Source organism: Oncorhynchus mykiss, chromosome 27 (genome assembly GCF_013265735.2).
Source record: "Oncorhynchus mykiss isolate Arlee chromosome 27, USDA_OmykA_1.1, whole genome shotgun sequence".
Classification (NCBI taxonomy): domain Eukaryota; kingdom Metazoa; phylum Chordata; class Actinopteri; order Salmoniformes; family Salmonidae; genus Oncorhynchus; species Oncorhynchus mykiss.
The window spans coordinates 16,798,779-16,826,698 of NC_048591.1; the positions used below are offsets into that span (position 1 = coordinate 16,798,779).

A 27,920-nucleotide genomic window follows, 5' to 3' on the forward strand; every position below is an offset into this window, starting at 1 on the left:
CCCGGAGGTGCTGTTTTTCCTGAAAGCTCTCTGTTCCATTGCCTGCCTTCGCTCCATTCAAAGGGACATCAACCAGATTCATTTTCCTATGGTTTCCACATGTTGTGAACAGTCTTTAAACCTAGTTTCAGGCTTTTATTTTGAAAAAATTAGCGGGAAAGATCACATCGCATCATTATATGGCTGGGTGCCAGTAGCGTTTTGCATGTGCAACAGTTTGGAGCAGACATTTTCTCTCTCTCTCCTATTGAAGAAGCTACAGTCCCAGTTGAAATATTATCGATTATATATTGTAAAAACAACCTGAAGATTGATTATAAAAAAAACGTTTGACATGTTTCTACGAACTTTACGGAATTGGAATTTTCGTCTGCCCCGTCGTGACCTCTCGAGCCTGTGGATTTCTGAACATAACACACCAACCAAATGGAGGTATTTTGGATATAAAAATAATATTTATGGAACAAAAGGAACATTTATTGTGTAACTGGGAGTCTCATGAGTGCAAACATCCGAAGATCATCAAAGGTAAGCGATTAATTTTATTGCTTTTCTGACTTTCGTGACCAATTTTCTTGGCTGCTAGCTTTTTGTAATGTTTTTCTCTGCTGAGAGAGATGTCCTTACATAAACGCTTGGTATGCTTTCGCCGAAAAGCTTTTTTGAAATCTGACATGCCAGGTGGATTAACAACAAGCTAAGCTGTGTTTTGCTATATTGCACTTGTGATTTCATGAAAATGAAATATTTTTAGTAATTTAATTTGAATTTGGCGCTCTGCAATTCAGAGGATGTTGATGAAAATGATCCCGCTAACAGGATGGGTGAATCAAGAAGCGGGGACTGTGAAGTAACACAAACATTGGCACAGACACATGCATACACACACACAGATGTTAACATATGCACTATACATACACATGGATTCAGTACTGTAGATATGTGGTAGTGGTGGAGTAGGGGCCTGAGGGCACAGGGTGTGTTGTGAAATCTGTGAATGTATTGTAATGTTTTTAAAATGGTATAAACTGCCTTAATTTTGCTGGACCCCAGGAGGAGTAGCTGCTGCTGGTATTGGTATTGGTATTAATATTAGCCCTTTGATTACAATGAAGAGCACGATATGCCGCTCTGTTTTGGACCAGCTGCAAGAATTAGGTCCTTCTATGCACCGTTTGACTATTTGACAGGACAATAATTAACATCAGATAAAACTAGAGCCTGCAGGAATTGATTTGTGGAGTGTGGTATCAAAAAAGCAGAGCATCTCTTTATTACGGACAGACCTCTCCCCATCTTTACAAGCATTGGATCTACAGTATATGTTTTGACCATGACAGTTTCCAATCTAAGGTAACACCAAGTAATTTAGTCTCCTCAACTTGTTCAGCAGCTACACCATTCATTACCAGATTCAACTGAGGTCTAGAACTTCAGGAATGATTTGTACCAAATACAATGCTCTTAGTTTTAGAGATAGTCAGGACCAGTTTATTACTGGCCACCCATTCCAAAACAGACTGCAACTCTTTGTTAAGGGTTTCAGTGACTTCATTAGCTGTGTTTGCTGATGTGTATATGGTTGAATCATTAGCATACATGGACACACATGTTTAATGCCAGTGGCAGGTCATTGGTAAAAAATAGAAAAGAGTAGAGGGCCTAGAGAGCTGCACTGCGGTACACCACACTTTACATGTTTGACATTAGGTCTGAATCCACGATATGGTAGAGGTTGAAAAGCCATAACACATACGTTCTCTCAACAACAGGTTACGGTCAATAATATTAAAGGCTGCACTGAAATCTAACAGTACAGCTCCCACAATCTTTGTATTATCAATTTATTTCAACCAATCATCAGTCATTTGTGTCAGTGCAGTACATGTTGAGTGCCCTTCTCTATAAGCATGCTGAAAGTCTGCAATTTCATAAATGCATCAAGTGCAGTGTCTGGAGGCTCCTCATTAATAATCACATCAGACCAACAAATATGTTTAACATCATCCACAAAGGAGTCACACCAAAATATTTTGTATAAACTATTTTAGGCCCAACTGAATCAAATACATCTAAGACCAACAGTGCAATTTTTTGGGATCGCAAGGCCTTGAAGATCGACCAGTTAGTGGCCACTGCTTTAGCCAATCACAGAGCCTCCTCTCCTCTCCTCCCCTCCACTCAACTCCACTCATCTCTCTCTTACAGATGCCTCTGTACATTGGACCATGTGCACAACAGGAATGTGGCACCTCCCTCCTTTCTCTGTCAGAGCCCTCATTAGAAAACCATTTAAAAGCATTTCAACTCTGTTTATCTAGGCCTGTGTCTGTCAGGAGGTGCATGTGTTTGTATGTGTGCCATGTGTGTGCATGCCATGTGTGGGGGGTGACTTCGTGTTGGTGTGTGCGTGCGTGCGTGCATATGTGTGTGTGTGTGTGTGTGCACGCGCGTGTGTGTGTGTGTGTGTGTATGTCAGTGACTGTGTATGTGTGTGTTTACAATGTGCTTGGCCTCCTAGCTGGTTCAGCGCTAGTATGAGGGCTGTTTTATGAAAGCAGTGTTTGTCGTGTTCTGTAATACTGTTGGTTTTTACCAGGCCTATGGGAGTTTGACCAGGCCTGTTGCCTATGGGCTGATAACTACAGGAGGATTACAGGCAGGGCTTTAGGACGGTAAATCAGGGTTTACAGAGGAAGGTGGCATGACAGGAAACACCCCAATAAAATACTGGAGTCTGCTGTTGGTCACATTTCACCCTCCAACGGACCACAAAACTTGAGGCTGTCCCTCCCTCCCTCCCTCCCTCCCTCCCTCCCTCCCTCCCTCCCTCCCTGTCTGTCTATTTTTCGGTCCTCTCTCTCCCTCACTCTCTTCCCCTCCAACCCTTCCTCTCTCTCTCTCTCCCTCCCTCCCTCCCCCTTACACTCTCTATTTGTAAACTTCCCTGTCAAAACTCCAAGCTGTTAAAGCTGCCAGCTCCGTTTTCGAGCCCAGCTCCCCTGTCAGCCATTAATACAGCAACAGCCTGTTAATGGGCTGAACAAGTCAATCACAGAGCCTCCATAGATAGCTAACAGGCTCCATAGATAGCTACTAGCCATATATAGCTACTAGCCTCCGTAGATAGACAACAGCCCCCATAGATAGCTAACAGCCTCCATAGATAGCTAACAGCCTGCAAAAATAGCTAACAGCCCATAGATACCTAACAGTCTCCATAGATAGCTAATAGTCTCCATAGATAGCTGATAGCCTCCATATATAGCTAATAGCCTCCTTAGAGAGCCATCAGCCTCCATAGAAAGCCAACAGCCTGCATAGATAGCAAACATCACATAGATAGCTAACAGCCTGCATAGATAGCTAACAGCCTGCATAGATAGCTAAGAGCCTCCATAGATAGCTAACAGCCTGCATAGATACCTAACAGCGCATAGCTAGCTAAGAGCCTCCATAGATAGCTAACAGGCTGCATAGATAGCTAACAGGCTGCATAGATAGCTAACAGGCTGCATAGATAGCTAACAGCCTCCATAGATAGCTAACAGCCTGCATAGATAGCTAACAGCCTTCATAGATAGCTAACAGCCTGCATAGATAGCTAACAGCCCATAGATAGCTAACAGTCCATAGATAGCTAACTTCCGCCACAGATAGCTAACAGGCTGCATATATAGCTAACAGGCTCCATAGATAGCTAACAGGATGCATAGATAGCTAAAAGCCTCCATAGACAGCTAACAGCCTCCATAGATAGCTAACAGGTTGCATAGATATCTAAAAGCCCATAGATACAGTGCCTTGCGAAAGTATTCGGCCCCCTTGAACTTTGCGACCTTTTGCCACATTTCAGGCTTCAAACATAAAGATATAAAACTGTATTTTTTTGTGGAGAATCAACAACAAGTGGGACACAATCATGAAGTGGAACGACATTTATTGGATATTTCAAACTTTTTTAACAAATCAAAAACTGAAAAATTGGGCGTGCAAAATTATTCAGCCCCCTTAAGTTAATACTTTGTAGCGCCACCTTTTGCTGCGATTACAGCTGTAAGTCGCTTGGGGTATGTCTCTATCAGTTTTGCACATCGAGAGACTGACATTTTTTCCCATTCCTCCTTGCAAAACAGCTCGAGCTCAGTGAGGTTGGATGGAGAGCATTTGTGAACAGCAGTTTTCAGTTCTTTCCACAGATTCTCGATTGGATTCAGGTCTGGACTTTGACTTGGCCATTCTAACACCTGGATATGTTTATTTTTGAACCATTCCATTGTAGATTTTGCTTTATGTTTTGGATCATTGTCTTGTTGGAAGTTTAGAGGGACGGCCAGGTCTTGGTAGATTTGCAGTGGTCTGATACTCCTTCCATTTCAATATTATCGCTTGCACAGTGCTCCGTGGGATGTTTAAAGCTTGGGAAATATTTTTGTATCCAAATCCGGCTTTAAACTTCTTCACAACAGTATCTCGGACCTGCCTGGTGTGTTCCTTGTTCTTCATGATGCTCTCTGTGCTTTTAACGGACCTCTGAGACTATCACAGTGCAGGTGCATTTATGCTGAGACTTGATTACACACAGGTGGATTGTATTTATCATCATTAGTCATTTAGGTCAACATTGGATCATTCAGAGATCCTCACTGAACTTCTGGAGAGAGTTTGCTGCACTGAAAGTAAAGGGGCTGAATAATTTTGCACGCCCAATTTTTCAGTTTTTGATTTGTTAAAAAAGTTTGAAATATCCAATAAATGTCGTTCCACTTCATGATTGTGTCCCACTTGTTGTTGATTCTTCACAAAAAAATACAGTTTTATATCTTTATGTTTGAAGCCTGAAATGTGGCAAAAGGTCGCAAAGTTCAAGGGGGCCAAATACTTTCGCAAGGCACTGTAGCTAACAGGCTGCATAGATAGCTAACAGGCTGCATAGACAGCTAACAGCCTCCATAGATAGCTACCAGGCTGCATAGATAGCTAACAGGCTGCATAGATAGCTAAAAGCCCATAGATAGCTAACAGGCTGCATAGATAGCTAACAGGCTGCATAGATAGCTAAAAGCCCATAGATAGCTAACAGGCTGCATAGATAGCTAAAAGCCTCCATAGACAGCTAACAGCTAACAACATAGATCCCTTCGGGTGACACACTGGCAGCGTTCTGGGGGGTTACTGGTACTGTTACTGGGACTACTCATAGACAAGTCTGCCTCTCCCTCTTTCACTCACACACGCATGCAGGCAAGCATGCACATGACACACACACACTAGTGGGGACACAGAGACATGGATTATTAACACTGCTAAAAAATGAATTGTGAAGTGGAGGAGGGTGGGGGGATGCTAGAACAAGGTCGCTCCATATTGACTTGCTCTTGTAGGTGGTCAGCCCACCCCTGCTAAGGCCCACTCCCACTCCCCCAGTCCTGTACTGTGTCATAATGTAGGTAACACTTTGTGTATGTAGGTAACTGTGTACATAGGTAACTGCGTGCACCTACGTATAACTGTGTAAAACTGTGTGTATGAAGGTAGAACTGTGTGTGTAGATGAAACAATTTAGCAGAATAATTCCTGTTACTAATACATAACGAAACACCGCTGCGGTTGTAATATCTTGTCTCTGTCTCCTTTGTGCTGATAGACCAGCAGCCATGTTCTGTGTGTTTCAACAGACAGACAGACATATAAGTAGTTTAAAGTAGCATGTATTTGTTAACAGGGCATGTTGGCTGGTGTGCTGCTCTCTCCCCCTCCTCCCCAAGCCGAGCCCAGGAAAAGCCCTGTCCGGACATAAAACACTACATTTTAAATAGCTTTTGTCATTAATGCTATATTAATTGCCTGGGGCAACACTAACCCGACACGGGGTGTTCTAGAAATATCTGACACTTTGAGGTCAGAGCTGTTCCCGCTGTGTTACAGAGTGACCGTGGTGGTGGTTCAGCGTTTCTCTGTCTGTGTCCCAAATGGCACCCGATTCTCTATAAAATGCACTACTTTTGAGGAGGGCTAATAGGGAGCCATTTGGGATACAACCTCTGACTGCTCTTCTGAGGATGGAAGGAGAGGATTTCTTTCTTTGTCTTCAGCCTTTGTTCACATAGAGTACAGCACTCCTTTCTTTTTTAAAGTAATGTTTTTTTATATAAGAGGTAAATCAAGTATGTATTTTTAAGTGTTTTAGTTATGCACAGTGTACCATGTCTCTGTTCCTCAGTTTGAGAACAGTGTTATTTATAATTCATGGGATATATATTTTATTGTGACGTTTCCTTCTGGGTTGGAAACCGATGAACAGATCCACCGTGGACACAGATCCAGAGTATTTACATTGAGCAGAGGTTGTTTCATGGCCACACACACACACACACACACACACACACACACACACACACACACACAGACACACACACACACACACACACACACACACACACACACACACAAAGACACACACCCTGACGTCTGAGGTGTCTCTCTGGCAGTGCCTCCAGGAGCGGGTGATGGCTGAGAAGGTCCGGTCTGGATGGTCAAATTTGTTGTTGTTAGCTTTCAGGAAGAACGTGGTGAAAGGCTCCTGCAAGAGAAAACACACACACATTTTACTTTGAGCAAAGGATGTTTCATGGACACACAGACACACACAAACAAACAAAAGAACACACATAACACCCCCATTCCAAACCATACTGTCAGCGAACTAGATTTTCTATTGCATGTTCAGAATGAATCATTTCTACTCCTCTAAGGAGAGCTAATGGCTGAATTCTACTGGTTGTGACAGAGAGAAGGGACAATGAGAATGTATCTTATTGGAACCATAGATGTGGTAAAGAGGTCAATGGAACGCAGACTGTGGGGGATAGAATTTAAATTGTATTTATTTAACCTTTACTTAACTAGGCAAGTCAGTTAAGAACAAATTATTATTTACAATGACGGCCTACTCCAGCCAAACCCAGACGACATTGGGTCAATTGTGTGCCACCCTATGGGACTCCCAATCACGGACGGTTTTGATTCAGCCTGGACTCAAACCAGGGTCTGTAGTGACACCTCAAGCACTGAGATGCAGTGCCTTAGACCGCACTCGGGAGCCCAGAATTAGAAGAAGGACGCCGGACTGATGCACATTCAATAAATCTGATCTAACGAAGTGGATATTGTTCAAATCCATTATGATTGATGTATTGTAACAGGCCCACAATGTGATTACTAAAGTATGATTTTGATATATTTAGCTGTTTTCACTGCATAACATTTAGAAGTACACAATACACATATAATCAATAGCCTAAATGTAGTGTAATTTTGCTGGAGGGCAAAGAGGAGATTCGCAATCTTTCCCCAATACCTTTCCATGGCATTTCTATTGTTTGGGTCGAGTTCCATTGACCTCTTTACCACATCTATGGTGTGTTTCTGTGTCTGTGTATGTGAGGTTCTTGTGCCAGACAAGTGTCTCTGTCTGTCTGTCTGTCTGTCTGTCTGTCTGTCTGTCTGTCTGTCTGTCTGTCTGTCTGTCTGTCTGTCTGTCTGTCTGTCTGTCTGTCTGTCTGTCTGTCTGTCTGTCTGTCTGTCTGTCTGTCTGTCTGTCTGTCTGTCTGTCTGTCTGTCTGTCTGTCTGTCTGTCTGTCTGTCTCTGCCTGTCTGTCTGTCTGTCTGTCTGTCTGTCCTCCCCTACTGTACATTACCCACAATGCCTTAGGGAGTATTAATTACAGTGCTTTCTGGTCGCCGGGAGCGACGGCGGTAATTGGCTGATGCCGTATGTGGTGTTCCAAGTCTGAGATGGAGACAGTGTTCTGATGGAGGGATGTAGGGTGGAGAGGAGGAGAGACGGAGGAGAGGAGGAGTGTGGGGAGTGAGGAGCGGTGTAAGTGCTGTCAGAGGAACTCTTCTAATTCAACAGACCCTCTGCTAACGAGGGGGAGAGGAGGAGGAGAGTGGCAGGCAAAGGGAGAACAGGGGGAGGGTGCTACTAACTCCCCATCAAGCTTTCTCCAATTAACGAACTGCCTAACATATCAAATATGGCCAAACCCCAAGAGGGCTAACCCTTTATCTCACCATTTGGATTCCACTGGTATTTACTAAACACTATATAGCGTCAATGTCCTTTCAACTGTGTAGATTGTGTGACTTACTATCTAACTAACATACTAGCTACCATTTTGAACATATTATTTTGGATAAAAAACGACTTACAGTACCAGTCAAACGTCTGGACACCCTACTCATTCAAGGGTTTTTCTTTATTTTTACTATTTTCTTCATTATAGAACAATAGTGAAGACATCAAAACTATGAAATAACCAATAACCAATAACCATATCCAACAAAGTGTTAAACAAATATAAATATATTTGAGATTTGAGATTCTTCAAAGTGGCCACCCTTTGCCTTGATGACAGCTTTACTGAGCACTTGTTGGCTGCTTTTCCTTCACTCTACGGTCCAACTCACCCCAAACTATCTCAATTGGGTTGAGGTCGGGTGATTGTGGAGGCCAGGTCATCTGATGCAGCACTCCATCACTCTCCTTCCTGGTCAAATAGCCCTTACACAGCCTGGAGGTGTGTTGGGTCATTGTCCTGTTGAAAAACAAATTATAGTCCCACTAAGCGCAAACTAGATGGGATGGCGTATCACTGTAGAATGCTGTGGTAGCCATGCTGGTTAAGAGTACCTTGAATTCTAACCAAAAATCTCAAATTCGGACTCATCAGACCAAAGGACAGATTTCCACCGGTCTAATGTCCATTGCTTGTGTTTCTTAGCCCAAGCAAGTCTCTTCTTCTTATTGGTGTCCTTTAGTAGTGGTTTCTTTGCAGCAATTCGACCATGAAGGCCTGATTCACGCAGTCTCCTCTGAACAGTTGATGTTGAGATGTATCTGTTACTTGAACTCTGTCAAGTATTTATTTGGGCTGCAATTTCTGAGGTTAGTAACTCTAATGAGCTTTTCCTTGGCAGCAAAGGTAACTCTGGGTCTTCCTTTCCTGGGCGGTCCTCATGATAGCCAGTTTCATCGTAGCGCTTGATGGTTTCTGTGGCTGCACTTGAAGAAACTTTCAAAGTTCTTGACTGACCTTCATGCCTTAAGATAATGATGGACTGTCATTTCTCTTTCCTTATTTGAGCTGTTCTTGCCATAATATGGATTTGGTCTATCTTCTGTATACCACCCCTACCTTGTCACAACACAACCGATTGGCTCAAACGCATTAAGAAGAAAGAAATTCCACAAATTAACTTTTAACAAGGCACACCTGTTAATTTAAATGCATTCCAGGTGACTACCTCATGAAGCTGGTTGAGAGAATGCCAAGAGTGTGCAAAGCTGTTATCAAGGCAAAGGGTGGCTACTTTGAAGAATCTCAAATATAAAATATATTTTGATTTGTTTAACAATTTTTTGGTATGTGTTATTTCATAGTTTTGATGTCTTCAATATTATTCTACAAGAAATAGTAAAAATAAAGAAAAACCCTTGAATGAGTAGGTGTTTCTAAACTTTTGACTGGTACTGTACGTCTACACTCAAACGACTAAAATCAGATAGAAAGAACGTAGAAATGATAATGGACTTTAAAAAAAAATCAACAACCCACTTTTGCAGGTATAGGGTACAAGGAATAGGCTATTGGGTGGATGGGGTATAGAGTACGTACTATCCTGAGCAGCCAGAGCAGGGTGGAGTTAGCGGTGGAGTAGTGGGTGTTGTAGTGATATGGGGTGGTCTGGTCCTCTTCCCATGTCTCGTAGCGCTCTGCATAGAACACTGCACGCTTCGGGTTCAATGCTCCAATTGGCTGAGGGAGAAACAAGAAGACAATAAGTTACATACAGTAGATAGAGCATATGATGTTCAGTATATAACTGATGTTTAAGATTTCGTAGACAGGCAACTCCTAGAGCAGGGTGGTCAAACAAACGGCCCCCTGGGCCAAATGAGGCATTTGAATGTGTCCTGCCATGTTGTCATGGGTAAAAAAAAACGCCACAGCCCTCCAGGAGTTTAGTAAGATCTGCTATTGATATTACAGTAATTAGTTGGTCAATGGATAAATCAAGAAATACATGACTTTACAACCCAACTGTTGGCCTTTGATAGAGTGTTTCATTCTTCCACCATAACTCTGGAACAGAGGCCAAGTCAATATTACATTCTGGATCCCAGTCTCTCTGTACTTTGCCGACACTGTGTCCCAAATAGCAACCCATTCCCAATATAGAGTACAACTTTTGACCAGGGCCCATAGGGCGCTGGGCAAAAGTAGTACACTCTCTAGGTAATAGGATGCCATTTGGGATGGGCCCTACGCCAATAATATGACACTGAGACTCACTCTGGGTCCCAAGCCTTTGCTTTCTCATGTGTTTTTAAAGGCAATCTAATTAGTCTATTAAAATTGATTTAGTGGAGGTTAAATTGCTTTCTCTGTCTTTTCAATCACCCTGGCCCACAGGCAGGCCTTGGAGATACATTGGCAGTCAATATTAATACACTCAGTGCTAAAGATACAGTGGGTGTGTGTGTGTGTGTGTTTTATGCATGAGGCAGCCATATCTTGGATTGACCACAGGAATCATGGGAACTCCACCCCAACAAAGCCTTGATGGCGCAGGAGAACAAGGCTGACATTTTACGTATTCTTAACCAATTGTGGTTTTTTTTCTTTGCATTGTTTGTAACTTATTTTGTAACTTATTTTGTACATAATGTTGCTGCTACCATCTCTTATGACCCGAAAATAACTTCTGGACATCAGAACTGCGGTTACTCACCACGGACTGGCAGAATCCTTTTTTTTCCTTTAATGAGTCCGTGAATGATATACTGTTTTCCCGGAAACAGGCCCATATCCCCGTCATTTGCGTGAAGAGAAAGTGGGGAAAAAGGGGCCAGAGGCCGGGCTGCCTTCTGAGGATTCGTAGGCGACTGAATAAACCACAACTTCCTTCCATTCTGCTAGCAAAATAAAATCAATGATCTACATGGAAAATTAAACTACCAATGGGTCATTCAAAACTGTAATATCTTATGCTTCACGGAGTTGTGGCTGAACGACGACATTATCAACATCCAGCTGGCTGGTTATACACTGTATCGTTAGGACAGAACAGCGGCTTACTATGCATGTTTATAAATAACAGCTGGTGCACAATATCTAAGGAAGTCTCAAGGTTTTGCTCACCTGAGGTAGAGTATCTCATGATAAGCTGTAGTCCACAGTATCTACAGTTGAACTCAGAAGTTTACATACACCTTAGCTAAAATACATTTAAACTCAGTTTCACAATTCCTGACATTTAATCCTAGTAAAAGTTCCCTGTCTTAAGTCAGTTAGGATCACCACTTTATTTTAAGAATGTAAAATGTCAGAATAATAGTAGTGAGAATGATTTATTTCAGCTTTTATTTCTTTAATCACCTTCCCAGTGGGTCAGAAGTTTGCATTTACTCAATTAGTAATTGGTAGCATTGCCTTTAAGTTGTTTAACTTGGGCCTCCCGGGTGGCGAAGTGGTTAAGGGCGCTTTCAACCTTCGTCTCTCCCGAGCCCGTACGGGAGTTGTAGCGATGAGACAAGATTGGATACCACGAAATTGGGGAGAAAAAGGGGTAAAAAAAATAAATAAAAAATAAGTTTAACTTGGGTCAAACGTTTCGGGTAGCCTTCCACAAGCTTCCCACAGTAAGTTGGGTGAATTTTGGCCCATTCCTCCTGACAGAGCTGGTGTAACTGAGTCAGGTTTGTAGGCCTCCTTGCTCGCACACGCCTTTTCAGTTCTGCCCCACAAATATTCTATATGATTGAGGTCAGGGCTTTGTGATGGCCACCCCAATACCTTGACTTTGTTGCCCTTAAGCCATTTTGCCACAACTTTGGACTTTTACTTGGGGTCATTGTCCATTTGGAAGACTCATTTGCGACCAAGCTTTTACTTCCTGACTGATGTCTTGAGATGTTGCTTCAACATATCCACATATTTTTCCCTACTCATGATGCCATCTATTTTCCTCCAAACATAACAATGGTCATTATGGCCAAACAGTTCTATTTTTGTTTCATCAGACCAGAGAACATTTCTCCAAAAAGTACAATCTTTGTCCCCATGTGCAGTTGCAAACCGTAGTCTGGCTTTTTTATAGCAGTGGCTTCTTCCTTGCTGAGTGGCCTTTCAGGTTATGTCGATATAGGACTCGTTTTACTGTGGATATAGATACTTTTGTACCCGTTTCCTCCAGCGTCTTCACAAGGTCCTTTGCTTTTGTTCTGGGATTGATTTGTACTTTTCGTACCAAAGTACGTTCATCTCTAGGAGACAGAATGCATCTCCTTCCTGAGTGGTATGACAGCTGTGTGGTCCCACGGTGTTAATACTTGCGTACTATTGTTTGTACAGATGAACGTGGTACCACTGATCACTTGGCTACATAGCTGATGCATGCTGGACTGTCCATTAATTCACGGTAATCCATTCTGCTTGTTTATGTTTTATCTGTCGGCCCCAGCCGCATTTAGGCTCTGTGTGTAGTTAATCCGACCCTCTCTGCCTAATCAATCGCCATTCTACCTGCTGTTGTTGTGCTAGCTGATTAGCTGTTGTTGTCTCACCTACTGTTTTAGCTAGCTCTCCCAATTCAACACCTGTGATTACTGTATGCCTTCCGTCTCTCTCAAATGTCAATATGCCTTGTATACTGTTGTGCAGGTTAGTTATCATTGTTTTAGTTTACAATGGAGCCCCTAGTTCCACTCTTTATACCCCTGATACCTCCTTTGTCCCACCCCCCACACATGCGGTGACCTCACCCATTACAACCAGCATGTCCAGAGATACAACCTCTCTCATCATCACCCAGTGCCTGGGCTTACCTCCGCTGTACCCGCACCCCACCATACCCCTGTCTGCGCATTATGCCCTGAATATATTCTACCATGCCCAGAAACCTGCTCCTCTTATTCTCTGTCCCCAACGCCCTAGGCGACCAGTTTTGATAGCCTTCAGCCGCACCCTCATACTACTCCTTCTCTGTTCCGCGGGTGATGTGGAGGTAAACCCAGGCCCTGCATGTCCCCAGGCACCCTCATTTGTTGACTTCTGTGATCGAAAAAGCCTTGGTTTCATGCATGTCAACATCAGAAGCCTCCTCCCTAAGTGTGTCTTACTCACTGCTCTAGCACACTCTGCTAACCCTGATGTCCTTGCCGTGTCTGAATCCTGGCTCAGGAAGGCCACCAAAAATTCTGAGATTTCCATACCCAACTATAACATCTTCCGTCAAGATAGAACTGCCAAAGGGGGAGGAGTTGCAGTCTACTGCAGAGATAGCCTGCAAAGTAATGTCATACTCTCCAGGTCCATACCCAAACAGTTCGAACTACTAATTTTGAAAATTACTCTCTCCAGAAATAAGTCTCTCACTGTTGCCGCCTGCTACCGACCCCCCTCAGCTCCCAGCTGTGCCCTGGACACCATTTGTGAATTGATCGCCCCCCATCTAGCTTCAGAGTTTGTTCTGTTAGGTGACCTAAACTGGGATATGCTTAACACCCCGGCAGTCCTACAATCTAAGCTAGATGCCCTCAATCTCACTCAAATCATCAAGGAACCCACCAGGTACAACCCTAACTCTGTAAACAAGGGCACCCTCATTGACGTCATCCTGACCAACTGGCCCTCCAAATACACCTCCGCTGTCTACAACCAGGATCTCAGCGATCACTGCCTCATTGCCTGTATCCGCTACGGAGCCGCAGTCAAACGACCACCCCTCATCACTGTCAAACGCTCCCTAAAACACTTCTGTGAGCAGGCCTTTCTAATCGACCTGGCCCGGGTATCCTGGAAGGACATTGACCTCATCCCGTCAGTTGAGGATGCCTGGTCTTTCTTTAAAAGTAACTTCCTCACCATTTTAGATAAGCATGCTCCGTTCAAAAAATGCAGAACTAAGAACAGATATAGCCCCTGGTTCACTCCAGACCTGACTGCCCTCGACCAGCACAAAAACATCCTGTGGCGGACTGCGCTAACATCGAATAGTCCCCGCGATATGCAACTGTTCAGGGAAGTCAGGAACCAATACACACAGTCAGTCAGGAAAGCTAAAGCCAACTTCTTCAGGCAGAAGTTTGCATCCTGTAGCTCCAACTCCAAAAAGTTCTGGGACACTGTGAAGTCCATGGAGAACAAGAGCACCTCCTCCCAGCTGCCCACTGCACTGAGACTAGGTAACATGGTCACCACCGATAAATCCATGATTATCGAAAACTTCAACAAGCATTTCTCAACGGCTGGCCATGCCTTCCGCCTGGCTACTCCAACCTCGGACAACAGCTCCCCCCCCCCCGCAGCTACTCGCCCAAGCCTCTCCAGGTTCTCCTTTACCCAAATCCAGATAGCAGATGTCCTGAAAGAGCTGCAAAACCTGGACCCGTACAAATCAGCTGGTCTGGACAATCTGGACCCTCTATTCCTGAAACTATCCGCCGCCATTGTCGCAACCCCTATTACCAGCCTGTTCAACCTCTCTTTCATATCGTCTGAGATCCCCAAGGATTGGAAAGCTGCCGCAGTCATCCCCCTCTTCAAAGGGGGCGACACCCTGGACCCAAACTGTTACAGACCTATATCCATCCTGCCCTGCCTATCTAAGGTCTTCGAAAGCCAAGTCAACAAACAGGTCACTGACCATCTTGAATCCCACCGTACCTTCTCCGCTGTGCAATCTGGTTTCCGAGCCGGTCACGGGTGTACCTCAGCCACGCTCAAGGTACTAAACGATATCATAACCGCCATCGATAAAAGACAGTACTGTGCAGCCGTCTTCATAGACCTTGCCAAGGCTTTCGACTCTGTCAATCACCGTATTCTTATCGGCAGACTCAGTAGCCTCGGTTTTTCGGATGACTGCCTTGCCTGGTTCACCAATTACTTTGCAGACAGAGTTCAGTGTGTCAAATCGGAGGGCATGCTGTCCGGTCCTCTGGCAGTCTCTATGGGGGTGCCACAGGGTTCAATTCTCGGGCCGACTCTTTTCTCTGTATATATCAATGATGTTTCTCATGCTGCGGGCGATTCCCTGATCCACCTCTACGCAGACGACACCATTCTATATACTTCCGGCCCGTCCTTGGACACTGTGCTATCTAACCTCCAAACGAGCTTCAATGCCATACAGCACTCCTTCCGTGGCCTCCAACTGCTCTTAAACGCTAGTAAAACCAAATGCATGCTTTTCAACCGTTCGCTGCCTGCACCCGCACGCCTGACCAGCATCACCACCCTGGATGGTTCCGACCTTGAATATGTGGACATCTATAAGTACCTAGGTGTCTGGCTAGACTCTAAACTCTCCTTCCAGACCCATATCAAACATCTCCAATCGAAAATCAAATCAAGAGTCGGCTTTCTATTCCGCAACAAAGCCTCCTTCACTCACGCCGCCAAACTTACCCTAGTAAAACTGACTATCCTACCGATCCTCGACTTCGGCGACGTCATCTACAAAATTGCTTCCAACACTCTACTCAGCAAACTGGATGCAGTTTATCACAGTGCCATCCGTTTTGTCACTAAAGCACCTTATACCACCCACCACTGCGACTTGTATGCTCTAGTCGGCTGGCCCTCGCTACATATTCGTCGCCAGACCCACTGGCTCCAGGTCATCTACAAGTCCATGCTAGGTAAAGCTCCGCCTTATCTCAGTTCACTGGTTACGATGGCAACACCCATCCGTAGCACGCGCTCCAGCAGGTGTATCTCACTGATCATCCCTAAAGCCAACACCTCATTTGGCCGCCTTTCGTTCCAGTTCTCTGCTGCCTGTGACTGGAACGAATTGCAAAAATCGCTGAAGTTGGAGACTTTTATCTCCCTCACCAACTTCAAACATCTGCTATCTGAGCAGCTAACCGATCGCTGCAGCTGTACATAGTCTATTGGTAAATAGCCCACCCATTTTCACCTACCTCATCCCCATACTGTTTTTATTTATTTATTTTTATTTTTCTGCTCTTTTGCACACCAATATCTCTACCTGTACATAACCATCTGATAATTTATCACTCCAGTGTTAATCTGCATAATTGTAATTATTTGCCTACCTCATGCCTTTTGCACACAATGTATATATAGACTCCCCTTTTTTTCTACTGTGTTATTGACTTGTTAATTGTTTACTCCATGTGTAACTCTGTGTTGTCTGTTCACACTGCTATGCCTTATCTTGGCCAGGTCGCAGTTGCAAATGAGAACTTGTTCTCAACTAGCCTACCTGGTTAAATAAAGGTGAAATAAAAAAATAAAAATAAAAAACCTTCAGGCGTTTGGAAATTGCTCCCAATGATGGTCTTGGCTGATTTCTTTTCATTTTCGCATGATGTCAAGCAAAGAGGCACTGAGTTTGAAGGTAGACCTTGAAATACATCTACAGGTACGCCTCCAAATGACAAATTATGTAAATTTGCCTATCAGAAGCTTCTAAAGCCATGCCATCATTTATGGAGTTTTCCAAGCTGTTTAAAGGCACAGTCAACAGTATGTAAACTTCTGACCCACTGGAATTGTGATACAGTGAATGATAAGTGACATAATCTGTCTGTAAACAATTGTTGGAAAAATGACTTGTGTCATGCACAAAGTAGATGTTCTAACCGACTTGCTAAAACAGTTTGTTAACAAGAAACTTGTGGAGTGGTTGAGAAACGAGTTTAATGACTTCAACATAAGTGTATGTAAACTTCCGACTTCAACTGTGCCAAGAGAGTTTTCATCTGTACTTGTTGTATCTGTCTATATACCACCACAGACTGATGCTTGCACTAAAACCGCACTGAATGAGCTGTATTCCGCCATAAGCACACAGGAAAACGCTCACCCTGAGGCCGCGCTCCATGTAGCCGGGAACTTTAATGCAGGGAAATTTAAATCCGTCTTACAAAATTTCTATCAGCATGTTTAATGTGCAACCAGAGGGAAACAAAACATGGGACCACCTTCACTCCACACACAGAGACGCATACAAAGCTCTCCCTCGCCATCCATTTAACAGGTAACCTGCCTAAATGACTACTGACCTGTAGTACTCATGTCTGTAGCCATGATGTGCTACCCAGACTATTTGCAGTGCCTCCCCCCTTTTACACTGCTGCTACTCTCTGTTGATATCGTTGATGCATAGTCACTTTAATAACTCTGCCTACATGTACATATTACCTGAACTGCCCCCACACATTGACTCTGTACCGGTACCCCCGTGTAGATAATCTCGCTATTGTTATTTTACTGCTGCTCTTTAATAACTTTTTTTTCCGTATTCTTACTCATATTTTTTTTAAACTGTATTGTTGGTTAAGGGCTCGTAAGTAAACATTTCACTGTAAGGTCTACCTACACCTGTTGTATTTGGCGCATGCGACTAATGCAATTTTATTTCATTTAATTTGATTCAGACAAGCTGCAGCTAGTTGCGAGACCAATGACAAATAATAAAATTACTTTAATATCAAATCATTAGTAACTTGCCGTTACTCCAGAATTCCCATGGCTGGAGTTATATAAGTGTTACAACACAAAAATCTGCAAATGGAATTTTATTCACTATATAATGCACTACTTTTGACCTGAGGACCCTGGATATATAGTGAATAGTGTTCCAAATGAGATGCAGCGTAGACTGTCTCGTCATCTTCATTATGTTCCCACAGCACAGAACACATGGCATTTGTAGGAATGTTTGACTTGCGCTCAACTCTCTCCCTCCAAAGCAACTGGTCTGGTTTCCTCCTTGCGTTCCTTTCTTTCCTCTCCAACATAATGACCGTCGACATCAATGTTAGCATGATGAGGGAGAATGGAAGAGAAGTTTATTGAGATCTGCTGAGATTTACAGGGTGATAATAGGCTGTGGCGTCTGGGGCCGGCTGTGATTGGGCTGTTGGCTACAGGAAGTCAGACAGGTTGTTAAACGTCCAGGAGGAACCAGGCTGGTCTCAGTCAGCTTAGCCCAATCATAGCTGCAGCTGGACGGCACAGACAGCTAATAGGACGGACTGGGTTTCAACAGCTAACATGGTCCCACAGCTAACATGGTCCCACAGCTAACATAGTCTCACAGCTAACATGGTCTCATAGCTAACGTAGTCTCACAGCTAACACGGTCTCATAACTAACATGGCCTCACAGCTAACATGGTCTGATAGCTAACATGGTCTCAAATCTAATATGGTCTCACAGCTAACGTGGTCTCACAGCTAACGTGGTCTCACAGCTATTATTATCTCATCGCTAACTTGGTCTCATAGCTAACTTGGTCTCACAGTTAACGCGGTCTGATAGCTAGCTAAGAACCCCAAATACAAAGAGACTGTCAATATGAATATTTCCATTAAACCCAGCAGCGCGGAAAAAACTGCGCAGACAAACGGTTAAAAGCAGCAGGTGGACGTCATATCGCCACAGAACATCGGCCGTCGTTTTCTTTTCATTTCCAGACTTGTCTACATGTTGAATTGCCACCGTTCGTCAACACACAGAAGGTGATTTACTGTGCATGGCTTATGTTGGTTATAGTGTGTCTTGTCTATTACATCTTACCGGCTTCCTCTGTCACCCTCACAGACAGCTCTTAGCCTATAAAAATATATGGGGGCTTTAGCCTGCTAAACTAGCTCATTAGTAAGACATTAAAAAGCTGTTAACATGGTATATAGTGTTGGGTCTTAAGTGACCATAAGGCCCTTCTAAAGCTCTAAGCCTTTCACATGCATGCAGCACCATCAACCTGGCACCCTATTCCCTATATAGTATACTACTTTTGACCATGGTCCATAGGGTGCCATTTGGATAACAAAAATGTTTGGCTAGTTCACTCAAACAAAACAACATACATCTCTGGTTATACTCCGACCTTCTCTGTTGTTGATGTGTGGCAGCTAGCTAACTTTGCTACAACGTTGTATTTCATTGATTTCTTGACATAAACACACTTTAAAGCAACCAGGCATGTTAAGTGTGTTGATTCTAGTAGCAACTAAGTTACTTAAGGTTAATTGATGGAACCATGTTGCTAACTTTAGCAAGCTAAAGTGCTAAAATAGATACTGTGTGGGAGATAGGGATATAGGGTCCTCGTCAGAAGTTGTGCACTATATAGGTAATAGGGTGCCATATGGACCCCCTTCCGTGGCTGGTTAGTGGGGTAGAGAACTGACAACAACAAAAAATTCTCTACCTTTCCTCTAACACACAGTAATCACCAGCTCCTTATTCCCAGGTGGTTATGTAAATACAGGACATGATAAGGAGACAATAAAATCAAGTGCTTAAGACAGCTCTGCATTTAGCTCCTTCTGAGTTCACTCCCATAAATAACACCTGACCTAGTGATATCTACCTTCACCACAAAACAAGACATGATCAAACCTCGCTGTTGGATTATAGGGTTGTCACATGCTACAGTAGATAAACCACTCATCACATGTAATTAGGATCATTCTCTGACTGCAGAGAGTAGAGACCCCAAAGTGGAGGATCCAAGAGGAGCGCGTGTGTGTGTGTGTGTGTGTGTGTTGGTGTGTGTTGGTGTGTGTATATGTGCATGTGTGTGCATGCGAGTTTGTGGAACACAGAGAAAGAGAAAGTTCTGCAGTTCGTGTGGTAATATCTAGGCTAACTCCCGAGGAGACACTCATACTGCATTTTATATTTAAATGGAAATGACATCACGGTACAGTGCAGCGGAACTGTCAGGAGGAGTCACACTTGTTTTCTCTCTGGGGATTGTCAGAAGAAGCACCTTGAACAGCTACAATCTAGTGCTTCGGAGTTCTTCATTTGGGTGGTTTCTCTCATGGTATAGGATTTCCGAAGTTCAGTTGCAATCTTTAAAACATTGATACAGTGATGCACGACTAGCACAACTAAATCTCCAGAGTTGTCTATGTAGCTAGCTACATTCCTAACATTCGCTACGACATACACAATAAACTTTTCAGCAACAACTTTTGTTAACTCTTTTAAAAACATGAATAGGATTTGCTACAACAACTAAGCAGAGAAGGCAAATTAATGTAACTTCACAATAGTAAACACAGTATAATAGCGTAGCTGCCCTGCGTTCATAAGCACATATATGTGCACATTATGGTCCTGTGTGGCTCATTTGGTAGAGCAAGGCACTTGCGAACGCCAGAGTTTGCTCTAGATAAGAGCGTCTGCTAAATGACTAAAATGTGAAATGTAAATATAGCAACTTTTCCAAGGGCGCTAGATGTCTTGGAGCCATCGAAAACGTGAAGAGTTCTGGTTGTTCATAAGGTTGCAGATCCGAAGACCACCACGGACAAGCTCCCACTACCTCTCCGTTTCATAACAGTAGCTATGAGGTAAAGTAGATCAGGTACATATGTCTGCTGTCACTTCACAGCTTTGGCTGTTCCTCCCTGAGAGAAGTTTTTACAGAGTCAGTGTCTTCCTTTCAGAGACACACAAAAGAAGGTAGAACAACATCCGTGATAAAGCTCTAGATTGTTAAGAAAGAGCACGCTCAGTATGCCTTCATATAGGATTATCAGCGTTTCCACTCCATCAACTAACAGGTATGAGGAGATGAGCTTCCCTTTCCCATCAGCCACCTGTCAGTCAGCAGGAAATAATCATTAAAGCCTAATGAACCGCTCCACCACACAACTGTACCGCTGACATAGCGGGTGTGTGTGTATGGTTGTGTGTGTGTGTGTGCTCCACAGGCCTGTGATCTGACAGTAGGAATGCTCCACTACGGCCCTGAGGCAGAGAACACTCTGTTCAGTTGGATTTAACACGGATGACTTGCTGACTGATCAACAGGTAAATTGCAGGCATGTGCAGGTGTGTGTAGGTGTGTGAGAGGATTAAGTGGTGTATCATCCAGGAGCTATAGGACATAGGCTGCTGGTACTGGCACCCAAAATATCACTGGATGGCTGCTTCCCAAATGGAACTGTATTCCCAGCATAGTGCACTAGTTTCGACCAGCGCCCTATTGGGCCTGGTCAAAAGTAGAGCACTATATAGGAAGATGTTTGTGTTTCAGAGTAAGGTAGTTTTACATGACTCTGTTCAAAAGACTTACTGTATCTCTCAGAGTTCCTCCCTATTTCCTCACTCCCCCCCTGCTCTTTATCTAATCTGTTTATATATTAGAGAAATCAATCCCCTTCATTCTAGTTCAGTCCTTTACTAGCGGGTACCTCTGGAGGTAGAAGCCCTGGGGTTGGAGGTGTGTGTGTGTACATGTGTGAGTATGTGTGTGTGTGTACGTGTGTGTGTGTGTGTACGTGTGAGTGTGTGAGCCCTGGGGTTTCAAGGACAACTGTCAGGAGACAGAGGCCTGTGAACTCATGGTAATGAAGGCAGCTCAGCCTGTAAACAGCATGGGAGGATGTCACTGGAATACATTACAATACATAACTGTCTCCCCGGGCCAGAGGGCTCGGGCTCTCTCAGACACACACACACACACGGCCCACCTGGCTGTGTACAGACTGAAGCCGCCACAGGGTGACAAGAGCAGAAACGACAGCAGGAAGACACAGGAAAGCTGCGTGTGTGTGTGTGTGTGTGTGTGTGTGTGTGTGCGTGTGCGTGTGCGTGTGTGTGTGTGTGTGTGTGTAGACCTGCTGCCAGAGTGAACACTGAATTATACTGGATCACCCACTATACTACCTACCTGAACAACTCAAACCAAATGTTGTCTTTTTCAATTCCAACAGGGCTGAGTAGAAATTTTCACACAGTGACTTTCTAGACTGGCTGGGTGAAACTGGTATAAACCAAGTGCAGAGAAGACTACCCTTACAGACTACTGTTAGGAGGGAAGTGTATTCACTGACATTATCAGTACACATACCTACCAGGGTGCTTAAGTTGTGGTTATTTCTTGTTTTCATCGTGAATCTCTCTCATTCCTATACCTTCCTTCCCCCCTTCCTGCTTTCCCCTCCTCCCCCCGCTTTCCCCTCCTTCCCCCCGCTTTCCCCTTCTTTCCTCCCTGCTTTCTTCCCTGCCTCCCTGCTTTCCTCCCTGTCTCCCTGCTTTCCTCCCGGCCTCCATGCTTTCCTCCCTGCCTCCATGCTTTCCTCCCTGCCTCCCTGCTTTCCTCCCTGCCTCCCTGCTTTCCTCCCTGCCTCCCTGCTTTCCCCTTCTTTCCTCCCTGCCTCCCTGCTTTCCTCCCTGCCTCCCTGCTTTCCCCTCCTTCCCCCTGCTTTCCCCTTCTTTCCTCCCTGCCTCCCTGCTTTATTCCCTGCCTCCCTGCTTTCCTCCCTGCTTTCCTCCCTGCCTCCCTGCTTTCCCCTTCTTTCCTCCCTGCCTCCCTGCTTTCCTCCCTGCCTCCCTGCTTTCCTCCCTGCTTTCCTCCCTGCCTCCCTGCTTTCCTCCCTGCCTCCCTCCTTCCCCCCTGCTTTCCCCTCCTTCCCCCCTGCTTTCCCCTTCTTTCCTCCCTGCCTCCCTACTTGTCCCTCTGCTTCCCTCCCTCCCTAGCAAACATTTGTCTGGGATCTGAGGCGAAAATAAAAAATAAAAAAACGTTTGTGAAAATGAAGCTCAGAGAGAGTCAGGGAGTCGGCACTTTGAGGGCGAAAGGGAACGGGGTAAGGAGGGAGCGATAGAGTGAGAGAGAAGGAAAGCTCAGACAGGAATGAGATTGTTTTCAGGTCAGTGAGTCTGAGTTGTAGAGAGAGAGAAAGAGATAAAGAGAGAGAGAGAGCTGCTAGGAAGTTAAACAGGGCCAGAAGCCCTCATCATACAGACACTAAAAACTCTCCTACTGTTGATGGTCGAGGACAGTACCATGCCAAACAGAGCATAGACACTTGAACATTCAGTTTGTGCCTACAGTACCAAACAGAGCAGAGACAGTTAAGCTGCTATTCCAAGTTTGGGATCTGTTAGGATGTTATGTTTGCGTTCCAAATGGCACCCTTTTCCCTATTTAATGCACCACTTTTGACCAGAGCCCTATTGTGACTGGTCAAATGTAGTGATTTCTATAGTGAATATGTGGTATTCCAGTGTTAGGACCAGCGGTGATGTTAAACTGGCAGCTCCTTTTCTACATTCCAGCGCTGGGTTCAGACTGAGCACATGATGTATGCATTATGATGTCTGCAAATTCCCTTGCTGACTGAGACCCTCACCACTCCTGTGCTTATCCCCCCCCCCCCCCCCCCCCACCCAAAATGACAGTACCTTGGAGAGATCTCTGAAGTTGCCCGGCAGGGTGAGGTCCAGCTCCTCGGACTCGTAGTTGGTGAGAACCCAGGGAAACACGGCGTACTGGTTCAGATCATTGTAGGTCCTCCCTACAGACAGACAGACAGAGACAGAAGTCTGTTAGATAAGGGGATAAGGTGGGGCAGGGGAGGATGTGTGAGGGATGAGATCTGCGGGATACAGGGGAGAACTGTGGGGTACACACAAGGCTTAGGTTACTTTGGTGACCCAGTATGCAACATTCCATCAGACTCTTCTCAGGTCAGCTTCCTGTTTCTGACAGAGTAACGTCCTGTCTGGGAGGACGACACAGCCGCTAATATAGTCCTCAGTCTGCTCTCTGTGTGGAGGCCTTAGTGTGTGTGTGTGCCTCTGACCCTATTACAGAGGCTGAGTCACTGGCTTGCTAGTGCTCTCCCATGCCCTCCCTAAGAGGGGTGCATCACGTCGTTCCAGGCTTTTTTTTCTCGCTATACTCGACTTGAGTGGGTTGAGTCACTGAGGTTATCTTCCTGTCCGGTCTTGCACCCCCTCGGGCTTGTGTGGTGGGGGAGATCTTTGTGATCTGTACTCAGGGCAGTAGCAGTGCATGGGTAAATTCACTGGGGAAGCCAAGCCAGGGGAGAAAAAGCCATATTACAACCTGTGTTGTGATAATAGTGTTGTTTGCCCTATAACCTGATAGTTCATATGCATGGCGACCGTGATATATAGGCCTAAAGCTGAAACAATAAAAAGACACAATTATATTTTTTCAACTTGAAATTTGATTACTTTTCCTAGAGTGACCCCAACATTAGAAAAAGTGAAACATTCCCTTTGTTCATATTTCCATGAAAGCTGTACACCACCAGGGTACAAAGATTGTCTTAGGCTAATTTTTAACCTGGCAGGTGTCAAAAAATATACACACCACAAAAACCACAAAGACACACACAAACACATGAGAAATTGAGATGATGTGTGCTACTGATTGAACAAAACTAAAACTTTCTTGACATGTGCAGCATCTCCCCTCCACGACCCCGCAAATGACTCAATGTAACGTCTGCGTTGAGAGTCGGGAAGCAAGTTCAGGGAGTGAGTGTTTTAATAAATAAACAAAACAGTGAACATGAAACACAAACAACGCATCGACATGAAACAAAGTCAATAACACCTGAGGAAAGAACCAAGGGGAGTGACAGATATAGGGAAGATAATCAAGGAGGTCATGGAGTCCAGGTGAGTGTCATGAGGCGCAGGTGCGCGAGATGATGGTGACAAGCGTGCAGGATAATCAGCAGCCTGATGACCTAGAGGCCGGAGAGGGAGTATAAGCCCATGGTTAGGAGCGAAGGGGTCTCCTGACGTGGTATATATGAAGTGTGTGTGTGTAGTGTGTATACTGTATGTAGTGTGTGTAGTGTGTGTAGTGTCTATATGTAGTCTGTGGTGTATGTAATTAGAGATATAGAACTGTTCTCCTAGTCACCGTGTTGTCGTTGAGCACGCCTCATAGAACACCACCAGGCTAGCCTCCTGATTGGACATCCTGTGGTGGTTACCATGGATACTTCAGCCATGGCAGTGCCCACATGCAGATGTGAGAGCTTAGTTTTCCCCTTCAGTGGGATTTCAGATGGAACCCTAACTCAGCCAAGAGAACCATGAGGAGTTCCTCAACATTCCATGTCGCCACAAGTCCTATCTAATTTACACTGCTATGGACTGGTCCAATCAGAAGACACTGTTACGGCTGGTCCAATCAGAAGACACTGCTATGTGCTGTCCAATCAGTAAGCACTGTTATGAGCTGGTCCAATCAGAAGACACCACTATTAGCTGGTCCAATCAGAATGCACTATTGTGAGCCGGTCCAATCAGAGAACAGAGCTATGGGTGTGATGGTGTGATATCAACAACTTATTATAAAGCAGTATTACAAACTAGCAGCAAACCCACAACAGCCAGTCAAACAGGACAGGAGACCACTATCAGCACTGACACAATCGTTTTAATAAACTAAACCTATTTTAATCAAATGATGCATTAAATCACAAATTTCAATTGAATCCAAGGTACTGCAAGATAGACATTCAAAACCCTTTTCTTTAGTTTAGTGTGAGATGATGTGCAGCAGTATGATAGGTGTTTGGTTTGAAGTGAGTTTTGTTTGGTTTGTAGACAGAGAAGTTTCCATGCTGCACTCCAAGCTGACGGTTTAGAGTTTAAACAGCAATACATTTTTCTTCTAACAACACTATGGTGTCACACACAAAACATGTACACACACACACACACACACACACACACACACACACACACACACACACACACACACACACACTGTACCTCAGTGAAAGATGAGGCTTGACCTGAGGCTGCAACAAAGATAATGCTACAGCTATTTCATCTTTACAGAGCCATCAGTCACACAGCAGCACTCTGCTTCCTGAAACACATCCAAGCCTAAATCTACCAGCCTCCCATCCTCCCAGCCCCCTAGCCTCCCATCCTCACAGCCCCTCGCCTCTCATCCTCCCAACCCCCTAGCCTCCCGACCTCCCAACCCCCTAGCCTCCCAAACCCCTCCCAACCTCCTAGCCTCCCAACCTCTCAGACTAGCCTCTCTGCTCTACTCTGCAATGTTCTGCTCTGTCCCCAACGTAACAGCCTCCTATAACCTCTCAAACTCCCAATCTTCTAGCTTCCCTGCTCTACTCTGCATTGCTCTGCTCTGTCCCCAACCTCTCGGCTCTGTGTGTTCCTGGGGGCTACCCTTACTTCCTCTGACAGAAACACGTCATACCCAAATAGGGATGTTAAAAATGCAAATGATAATGTTCTAGATTAGTACACAGAAGTTCCCACAGCAAATAAGATGGCTGCTGAGTGTTTAATGTAGTTTAATGGAAGGGTGGTTCTGCTGCTGCTGTGATGTATAGACAATCATTAGGGTTAGATCTGGGTGTTGTGAATGGTACATTATGATGCTGGGTTGGGGTTAGAGTGGTTAAGGCGATTGTAAGTCACTCTGAGATTCTGCTAAATGACCAAAATGTAAATGCTGAAAATGATGACACAATATGGTAGTGGGTTAGGGTAAGAGCAAGGTGTTATGGATGTTACAGATCTAAAATCACACACATGCCCCGTGGTGATGCACACCGTTCATTCCCAGAGCTGCTGTAACAAACTGGGTTCGTACCCAAGTGTCCTGCACGTCACAAGACTGCATTAGCACACTGAGCTTAAGCCTAGGCATTCGCTTGGGGAGATAACGGTGTGAGTAGATTTAACTCTGCTGTAGCCTGTTCCTGTTCTTCGGTGAGGGTGTAAGAGGGAGAGGGGGTTCCTGTATGTGAGGGTGTATGGATGAGACAGGAGTGAGGGTGTAAGAGTGTAGGAGGTAGATAGGGATGGCAGTGTGGTGTGGTGTGGGTAGATGTGTCAGTGCTATTCTAGGGTGGTGGTGTAGGGAAAAACAGAGGTGAGGGGGTGAGGTGGGTGTGAGGGTGCAGGGGGGAGACAAGGGTGGTGGTGTGGTGCATTGTGGGTAGAGTTCCAGCTTGTTCTGAAGTGTCAGGATGATACACACACTCTGAAGTGTCAGAATGTTAATACCAGTAGAATAGTGTTTAATTAGAAGAGCACTGGCTGCACGTTAACACCTATCTTCCTCTCCTCCACCACCCCTCTTCTCCTTCTTCTCTTCCCTCCATCCCCCTCCTGTCTTCCACCCCACCTCCCTGACACTTTTGGCAGCTCAGGTCATTACCACACATTTTTAATGAATTTCCACCATGTTTTTCTGTCTGCCGTACATCTAATTAGATGACAATAATGTATCGAACTCACGCCACAGATAAATATAAATATGCATGACTCTGCAGCGAGCGAGGGAGCGAGGGATGTGACACCCCACAGAGAGGAGTGGTGCGCCAGGCGCTCTCGTTTTCCAGTTAGTCACAGTTCAGATCAGAGAGGCGACAAAGACGTGTGCACACACACACACACACAACCCCTAATTATCCTGGAGGATGTGTGATCTTGCTTCCATTTTCCTTATTTTCTTTCTTCAAATAAAAGTCCTATTCCTCCACATGAACAGTGAAGTGTAGACTACCTACAGTACGAACAGTATTACTGCTTACGAGTGAACTGAACACTGAACAGAGCATCCTACTCCTTAAACAAAGACAAATTACCTGTAGGCCCTGAATGGCGTGTTTTAACAGTCAACAACAACATACACTACATTCATCTGCTCAACACAACAACATGGATCCCTCCAAGATGAGGGGGAGAGGGCATAGGAGAGAGGGATAAAGGGAGAGGAGGGAAAAGAGGAGAGAGGAGGAGACTGAGAAAGGAGAGAGGAGGAAAAAGGGAGGAGAATGGATGCTGACCTGCGACGGTGTTGAGGAACATGAGGTACTCGAAGTTGGAGATCTCCCTCCTCTGCCAGCGCTGGGTCATGTTGGACGACTTGAAGAGCTGCCGGGGCGTCGCCATGGAGATACGCCTGCACAACAACAGAGGAAGAAAAACCTTAGGTTGTATTCAAAATGCCACCCTTTTCCCTATGTAGTGCACTACTTTTGAACAGGGCTCATTCAAACCAATGAGGTTTATGCAAGGGGTTTGAAAGTGTACTCAAGA

General features: G+C 44.7%; 1 protein-coding gene across 8 annotated transcripts in view; it reads right to left on the reverse strand.

The window, feature by feature from the left end:
* The window catches only part of LOC110507646 (neurobeachin-like), a 307,618-nt gene that overhangs the window by 42,182 nt on the left and 237,516 nt on the right, over window positions 1–27,920 (reverse strand). For all 8 annotated transcript variants that reach the window (XM_036965232.1, XM_036965228.1, XM_036965226.1 and 5 more), the window contains 4 exons: window positions 27,668–27,783; window positions 23,253–23,365; window positions 9,681–9,821; window positions 6,464–6,583 (listed from right to left, as the gene is read on the reverse strand). In XM_036965232.1, coding sequence (XP_036821127.1) covers window positions 6,464–6,583; window positions 9,681–9,821; window positions 23,253–23,365; window positions 27,668–27,783 — 490 coding nt within the window. The remainder of the gene's footprint in view (window positions 1–6,463; window positions 6,584–9,680; window positions 9,822–23,252; window positions 23,366–27,667; window positions 27,784–27,920) is intronic.